The sequence below is a fragment of the Carassius carassius genome, chromosome 2 (assembly GCF_963082965.1).
Source record: "Carassius carassius chromosome 2, fCarCar2.1, whole genome shotgun sequence".
In the NCBI taxonomy this organism is placed as follows: Eukaryota; Metazoa; Chordata; class Actinopteri; order Cypriniformes; family Cyprinidae; genus Carassius; species Carassius carassius.
The window spans coordinates 18,974,141-18,983,039 of NC_081756.1; the positions used below are offsets into that span (position 1 = coordinate 18,974,141).

General features: G+C 37.7%; 1 protein-coding gene across 1 annotated transcript in view; it reads right to left on the reverse strand.

The window, feature by feature from the left end:
* Window positions 1-8,037, reverse strand: part of LOC132097349 (immunoglobulin superfamily DCC subclass member 3-like) — a 79,792-nt gene extending 71,755 nt beyond the window's left edge. Inside the window, exon 1 of the mRNA XM_059503004.1 lies at window positions 7,750-8,037. Coding sequence (XP_059358987.1) covers window positions 7,750-7,813 — 64 coding nt within the window. The 5' untranslated portion in view covers window positions 7,814-8,037. The remainder of the gene's footprint in view (window positions 1-7,749) is intronic.
* Between the last annotated feature and the right edge of the window lie 862 nt (window positions 8,038-8,899).

Below are 8,899 nucleotides of genomic sequence, written 5' to 3' on the forward strand. Positions count from 1 at the left end.
AAGTTTTTACAGTATACAAAAATAAAGAAGCAAAGAAAATTATTTTACTATGGTAAATATGAGTTAACGATAGCGTTCATAATTAAACCACAGTAGCCACAAATTTACAGTTGTCTGTGACGTCATGAAATGTTCTTTAGCATTACAAACCATAAAATGTAGTCAGGGTTCTGCTATGGTTTATTTTCATAATGGGTAAACACAGGTCAAAAGTTAACACAATCACATTTCCTTGATTCAGCGACTGTTGTCTCGCCACACGCCGTCTTTTAACGCTTGTTCGAAACCCACGCCAACACAGACTTACTTTATTTTTTATTTTTTTGTTTATCTTAACTTTTTTCAACTTACTTCAGCCGCTACCGGTGATCATACCAATAACTTGTAATCCTTACAAGAATATCAGAATCATGCAATGAGCAAGTCTGCGTTTATTAGACACTTAATAATATCACATCAGTTTGTGCTTTTAGAATCGCCGAATCTGCTGCGGTCGTTCCAGCACATCTGCAGCGGACACCTGAACCAGGAAGTTGGTCACCAGATAACACGGTAACCAGTTAAACCGTAACACCGGAGAGTGCCAGTATGTTTTCCTATTGTTTTTGTGATAGAATGCAACTTTCTCCATTCCCAGGAGCAGAAGCTGCCATTACGCGAGATGTAAACTAGCGATGTGTCGTTCTTGAACGATTCGTTCATTTTGAACGAATCTTTAATGTGACTCGGGAAGAACGAGTCGTCTCGGGGGTTGATTCGTTCAGTCGCGCATGCGCAATATTCTATAGGTTCTGTTGCGCTAGTAGTAATTCACCTGTGTCAGTCAATACCGTCTTGAGCCGGAAAGAGAATTGATTAGTTCATAGTTCGGGTCAATCGGCTTTTTGCATAGACAGTAAAAGAAATGGACACAGCGACTCCATTGGATTCAACGGAGACAAGTGAAGTCAATTAGAAGCACACGCTTCCTGGGGGTCGGGCGTACTGCGCAGACTCAAACTGAACTTGATGATGTAGATTTCACGTGAGCAACCTGTAAGTCTTCTAATCGCTGTGCCAAGATAAATCTGAATTACCCACCGAATCTTCCAGAGAAGGCGAGCGTGAACAGGAGTACATTTTGGTAAGTATTCTGATTAATTATCTTCCTTGACTTCATGCCTCCTCGTCCCCCCGATAGCCTCATAGACAGTAAAAGATTGTCTGCGAGCTTCTTCTCCTGTCCATACAGTAATTTCTCTACTTTGCGACAGAGAGTCGCTGCTTATGACGCAAAGGTTAGCCTATTTTTTACAAAAACTGCTTCTACGGGACCATATCCTAAGATACAAGGTAATGGAGCCTTTTGTACATTTTCGTGTTTCATTAGAAATAATTAATGGACAAATGGAGTCTTTAAACGCCTCAGATGTAAAGTTATTCGCTGTCAAAGTGACGCCAAAATGAATGGGAGTCAATGGAATGCTAACAGCAGGTGGGGGTCCGCTAGCCAATGGCGATGCCCAGGGGTGCTTCAATAAAATATGAAAACCTGCCCCCCTGGGTTTTTGACTCGTTCCTTAATCACGTGACAGACCCATACGCTAAACCCAATGCAGTCTGAGCCGGAAAGAGAATTGATTAGTTCATCTCATGAGTCTTCGGGTCGAGTCGTTCCTTAATCACGTGACAGACCCATACGCTAAAACCATAGACAGTAAAAGAATGCAGTATTGAGCCGGAAAGATAATTGATTAGTTCATCTTTCGGGTCTTCGGGTTGTTCGTTCTTTTGTCACGTGATGTGACAACATTGGCTAATTAGTTAATTTACAACCTTCCTTACAAATGGGTGCATAGTTATGGAATTACATTTGTTTCAATAATAATGAACGAAACTTTATAAAACTGAAAGTAACTTTTTCAGAAACTATCAAAAATATGCCATTTCAAAAGAAGAAAAACACAATGAAAATGAAAAAAAAGGAACTCAGTCGACGTGTTGCATACAAATCACAGCAAGAGATTTTTTTTCTTTTTCTATTTTTATTAATGCAGAGAACAAAACATACAAAGGTATAAACATACATCACATAATATCCACCACACACAAAAAAACCCCATAAAGAATAAAAAGAGGGCCAAAATCTAAACAAAATTACACAAGATCAAAGGCAGAGCAAATTCTAACAGTCCTTATACATTTCTTATTAGTAGATACTGAAATTAAATTCAAATAGTTTTCCATTTCTTTTAGGAAAACAGAGAAGACAGGTTTACAGTTGGAGAATTTGCATTTGTGAATGTGAAATTTGTTTAGGAAATTTTTTTAATTCATAAAAAAACTGTTATTTTCGTTTGTGGGGTCAGAGTCATACACCCCAAATATGTTTTTCATATGTACTGAGAAGCCTGGCAAAATCGTATACACTTGACAAACACACCAATATCATCCCAGTGCAGTGACATGACCGAAATAAGTGTACAGTTTCTTCAGAACAAAAAGAGCATGTAAGATCAATGTCAGATTTAAATCTTTGTATAAACTTCTTTACATGTTAGAAGCTGTGTATGAGCTTAAAATAAATGTCTTTCACTTTGTCTGTGAAAAAGAATTCTTTGCGGTAGAGACCAGATTAAATCACCATGAGAGCTTTCAATATGTGCGCCACTGAGTGGCGTCTGTACTTCCCGGTCAGAGAGCACCTGTCCATTAAAAACGCTCACTATCCAATCAGAGTAGATCACTGTTAAGCCCGCCCCCACGAGAGGTTTGTGTCAAAACACAAAACGAAAAACTGCAAAACGTAAGCGAAATCTGTGAAAATGCATTCAGAATCCACGATTAGCGAAAATGAATCTTAGAAAAACATTAAAGAATGAAGCATATTTGAAGAGCCTGTTAAATTTGTGCATTTTTTTCATTTTCAATGTGTTTTTCTTCTTTTGAAATGGCATATTTTTGATAGTTTCTGAAAAAGTTACGTTCAGTTTTATAAAGTTTCGTTCATTATTATTGAAACAAATATAATTCCATACATAGTACTATTATTATTTTTTATAATAATTATGCTTTAAATGTTGTCCATATGATGGCGAAATCACTTTGATGAAGAGATGTTTGTTTTTTTGTTCTTTTACAGTGGTTTCTAATCTTAAAAAATGACCTTGTTGTATAATTTATTTATTTTGAGTTCACCCCCCTTCAGATTAGACTATAGAACTGTAGTGTTACTTGTTTAAGATTCAAAATGATATTTGCTTTTAATTTATGTCATTATGTTCTTTTTGAGCAATCTTCTTGTACATATATTAGACCAAAACGTCAAGTTTGCCTAGGAAAAGCAATTATTATACCAGCAAACTCAAAATTGGATTAAAAATGAACAAACTAGGCTATAGATACTTTGTATTGTAGGCTTGGATTATTATATTATTATAAAGCCTAGTTTCTATTTACTGATAGACAGTCAAAAAGACAAATTAATCAATATTTTATGTATAACAAGGCTTTATTTATTTATAAAATAATAACACACCACAGATCCTGAAGAAACAGATGAGATGAACTAATCAATTCTCTTTCCGGCTCAGACTGCAATGGTTTAGTGTATGGGTCTGTCACGTGATTAAGGAATGACTTGAACCCGAAGACTTGTCAGACAAGAGGTGAGGTGAGGTGAGCTAATCACAGACTGAAGACCCAGGTAAACAATGAATGAATCTTTTCTGTATCTTATAGCATTTTATCTATCTATACGAGCCACAATATAGCGCAGAGCAGCTGAGGCTGATGGAGGAACAGGAGGCGGCAGCTGCAGCCGAGGCCGGAGACCTGCCTGTTGCGTCCGAGGAGCCCGGGCGTGCTCGAGCTGGCGCGGACTGGTGGTGCCTGTGCTCTCGTTGTGCGCCTACGGACACAGAGCTAGAGTCCGTCTGCTGCCAAGAATTTCAAAGATGCCAATTTCTTCTCGAAGAAATGTCCGAGGCAGACAAGGACACGGATGTTTGCGTTGTGAACCATCCTAGTTTCGCCCCGCATATGGACAGAGGCGTCCTGGAGACATATTTCAGAATTCCGAAGGTAAACTGGAAACACCAGCCGAAGCCTGCAGGGACAAATGGACGTCTAACTGTAAAGTAAGTGTTTTTATTATTCATTTCGTGAAATGTACACAATTTCTTCAAGCATTATTATCACGAAATGATTCCCGGTTAATAAGTTACGTAACGTCAACTGTAAACTGTTTGTGCAGTACCTTTTTTAATGCACAAAAAGCTTACTGTGGCATTGTTTACTACTGTGGCACGTAAATACCATACATCGCTAACTGTGTCCTCAATGTCTTGGGTGTGGGAGTGGCTTGTGGAGCTGTGCAAATGTGTTGCATTGTGGGAGTTGTGGTTTTCCATACAAATGAGCCCTAAAGTTACTTTCTGTAATAACTCGGTCAAAAAGGCACCAAATTCGAAAATTTTAATTGATTTCGACTACATATATGACCCATTTTCAATGAAGATCAATGTCCCCACGGGTGAAATGCTCCTTTAAGTCATTTGTGGATTAATGCATATTACAGATGCGAACCGTTTAAAATGATTCAGTACGATTTGGTGAACTGGTTCAAAAAGATCTGGTTACATCGAATGATTTGTTCGCGAACCGGATATCACAAACTGCTTTGTTTTGAACTCTCTCACAACAGACACAGAAGAGAAGACAATGCTGAATAAAGTCGTAGTTTTTGCTATTTTTGGACCAAAATTGATTTTCGATGCTTCAAAAAATTCTAACTGACCCTCTGATGTCACATGGACTACTTTGAAGATGTTTTTCTTACCTTTCTGGACATGGACAGTAGACCGTACACACAGTTTCAATGGAGGGACTGAGAGCTGTCGGACTAAATCTAAAATATCTTAAACTGTGTTCCGAAGATAAATGGAGGTCTCACAGGTTTAGAACGACATGAGGGTGAGTTATTAATGACATAATTTTCCTTTTTGGGTGAACTAACCCTTTAATTTGTCTTGAGTTAGTCACACAAACTTTCGGTTCGGTCCTAGAAAGCAGCTGTCCTGCAGAGTTCAGCTCCAACCCTGAAAAAAACCTTTACCTGCCTGTAGCCTTAGTAATCCTGAAGACGTTGATGAGCTTGTTCAGGTGTGTTTGATTAGGGTTAAAGCTGAACTCTGCAGGATTCCTTCAACATTATCTGTCCTTCAGACATTCCTCTTTAAAAAAAAAGAAAAGAAGTAGCCTATCATCTTTATGCAAAGTGACCCACGTCTAGTTTTTGACCACTGAAAATGTGTACAATTTAACAATTTACTCCTGGAGCCATATTAAAATCTCTAGAACCTAGAACTGAAACATATAAGGCTTTAAAAATAAAGAAGCCAAAAAGAAAGTTAGTTAAGACCCAATATTTAAAAGGGCATTAACATATATTTAAAACATTGGAGAAAAAAACGTTCAAAAGGTGCTTTTTGTCCATTTTTGAACGGTTACCATTGGCAGATATGTAACAAAGATTGCTAAAGTCAACAGATTTTAATAACAGAGCTACCGATTTCTGTGTAAATATAACATTATGATGCTGCCATCTTTCTGAAGTCATTTTTACCCCCTGTAATTTGGCTCTGAATCTCAGGTGAGAAAATGTGAAGAGACTAAACTTCAAACATTAGCCCTTTTTCAACATCTTCTGATCTGAAAAATAATCTGATATTTGTTTTTAGATATTGATGTAGTAATAATATTGTCAATTTCAATTTTTAATAAATGGGTTCTGCTCTTAGATTATGCATGATTAAATTACATTAGGCTTTCAAGACAACAGTGGTATACGTCAACAGGGCTGAGGGCACTCAGCCCTGTTGAGCATTGAGTGTGCACACGCCTGTAACACACAGCTGTTTCTTTACAATGACAAACAACATGAATGGACAAAATTTGATTCACACATTCAGAAAACAGCTTTAACTTTAACAGAAAACAGAAAAGAAAAAGACGTATATTCCAAAACCCCCCTGGGAAGATGAAAAAAAAGACATGGAGTAATTTAACAACCCAATCCATGCAATTCCAACTCAATCTTTCCTTCTGTCACCACAAAGTGCTTTGCTGACTGGCAGCTCTGCAAAGGCACCTTACAATGAAGACCTGAAGGATGACTCCAGCACAAACCAATCATTCTAAAACAAGACCTCAGCATGTATGGTGCTAGCATACATTTGATGATCAAACTAGCTTGCAGTGAAATGAGATTTGTGAATACTAAACAAAATCCACATTCCCTAGATGTCATGCTCCATAAGCATGCATCCACACTGCCCTCCAGTCCAGTCCAAGCAAACAGGCTGCATGCTGACATACACAAGCTGACAATTACAGGGGGACATTTTTAGGAATGGAAATTTAAAGGAGAAGAGAATGACAGCCTTCACACACAATCTTCAAGACACCAGCAGCCTTCAGTTCTTTCCTCACTTTCCCACTACATTGGGACACAATAAAAGGAAACAACTATGATAGACCTGTGTGCTGAGAGAAGAGGAGCTCCTATGGTTTAAAAATATCCCTGCACTCAAGATATAAAAATTCACCATCTTCCCTTTAACATTAACACTTAATTTTAATTAAATTCAAGATTTTTTTTTTTTTTTTTTTTTTTTTTTACAAATCATTGCAAAGTAACTTTACAGAAGATTAAGTTTCTACAATATTTAGTAGTAGTTAGTAGCTTATCAGCAGTGACTGTCAGTTGATTTGCATATGGCAGAAATGTACGGAAAAATCAATTAAAGACGTAATCAAACAGATGATGATCACTATGAACAGGAAATTACTAAATGATGCAATCAAACTGATATCAAAATGTGGTAGTTCTGTATGTTGTTTCATCTGAGGTCCTCTGAGGGGTTGGCAATGGCATCATCTCTTCTCAGGTGTTCTGGATCCAGACTGGAGCTTGTGTAAACTTAAAGCTCTATCTACTCAAAATAAACATTGTGGAAAAACCTGAACTGTGAATGTCATGAATAGAATAGAATAGAACTACAGACATGCTTTTTTCCTGTCACTTTATGTGTTTGTGTCTGCTTTTTTATGTTTTGTACCAGTATTGCATGCAGTAATTTGACATTGAAAACTGATTGCCACAGTAGGAAATTGCTGTTCTGATAACACACACACACACACACACAACTATAACTAGTACTATTAAATGTATCAAAGTAGCCATACACAACGCTTCTCAAAGATAAAGGGCAATGTCATATCTTGATCGACTCTATAGATAACATGATTAATTAATATCAGATATTACACTCAATCTATTTCACATGTGAGGATATATAACTAGATTTTTCATATTGCACTGCTTAAGTAATGGTCTATGATTAGAATTGTACGGTCATAATCCACATCACAAATGCAAAGCACGTGGTAACAATGTCTAAGTGAAGTTCACATGTTGTTAACATAAAAACATTTTTCAATTTCCTAAAACAGCATGAACCCCTGATATAACGTCAGCAAGCGCGTGGAACTCTCCATTCACAAAATCAGTTCTTGCTTCACTATGTAACATCTACATGTAGCCAAACACACCCACCCTAGTCTCATCTCCAGCTGTAAACACAACCGCTACGACCGCTAAAGAAACGCGTCTGAAGCCGACTGCGATGTGATCAAGTTCACGGTCAATCCCGCGCAGACCAAGTGACCAAATACCGCGAGGTCCCCGGAGAGAAATCACACACTTACCGACAACAGCGAGCAGGAGTATTCCGAGTGCGCGTGGAGCCTGGCGGCGCCGTCCGGAAGCCATTTGATCACATCGAAAATTAGACGAGATGCAAAAAAAAATAAGGTTAGGCAAGAGTGAAGACAAGGATGGGAAAGCAGTGAATCAGTTCCTCTCGATCCAAACTACATCCGGTGACTCTAACATTCTTGCGCCTTTTTACTCATCTTTTAAGGAATGTGTCAGCAGCAGCATCTCGTGCTCTCTCCTCCTCGAGACCAGCTCATCAACCTTTCTGAGCTCACACACCCCGCTGCTCTCACTCTCTCTCTCTCTCTCTCTCTCTCTCTCTCTCTCTCTCTACATAACAGAACAAAAGGCACGGTCTCCAAACCGATCAAAAAAGATGTAGCCTGTATGTGTGCAGGCCATAAAAATTATCTTATAAAATTATCTCATAAATGATTTTAAAATAAAGAGGGCACAGCAGAACAAAGACTGTCAGGCACGAACTAATAAATGTAGAAAAAAGAAATACTGTTGGAAAGAAGTACAGTTAACCTAAGATGATGATGATAGTCCTAATAATAGCCTGAGCTGAGTGGAGTGTAATTAGACTTTTGTACATTTCTGGGAAAAAGAAAATTGCATACACGTCTAAATCCTTTATTTTTAAACAAATATAAATTAAACATTATTCTTCCCGACGTTAAAAAATAGCTTAATTTAGAATTTGCATGTGTTAGAATAAATAATATTTTGCATTTTAAACTTCTCGAAATTTCAGGGCAATGAAAGAGTGCCATCTATTGACTGTTCAGCATACAATAGCTATGTTGCTTGATGTAAATAAAGGTTGCCACATCTTTTGTTATATAGCCCCTCCTCCCATCAGCCTTCATTGACACCAAACCAGATATGTGTTGATTTAACTCAATTTTTTTTTAATTATAGGTACTGCATATTATTTAGTATCATTCATCATTTTAATCATGTAGCAAACAAAAGGGCCTGTGCTTGGGTTAAAAAGACTCACCAAGTCTCATCCACAAAAATTTACAAAACCTGCACTTTTCTTAAGTTTCCACGTGAAGTTATTGTATTGGATTACAAATCTCAAGAAAGGATAGCGAGTGTCTCACCTCTCCTGACGTAGATAGATACATTTAC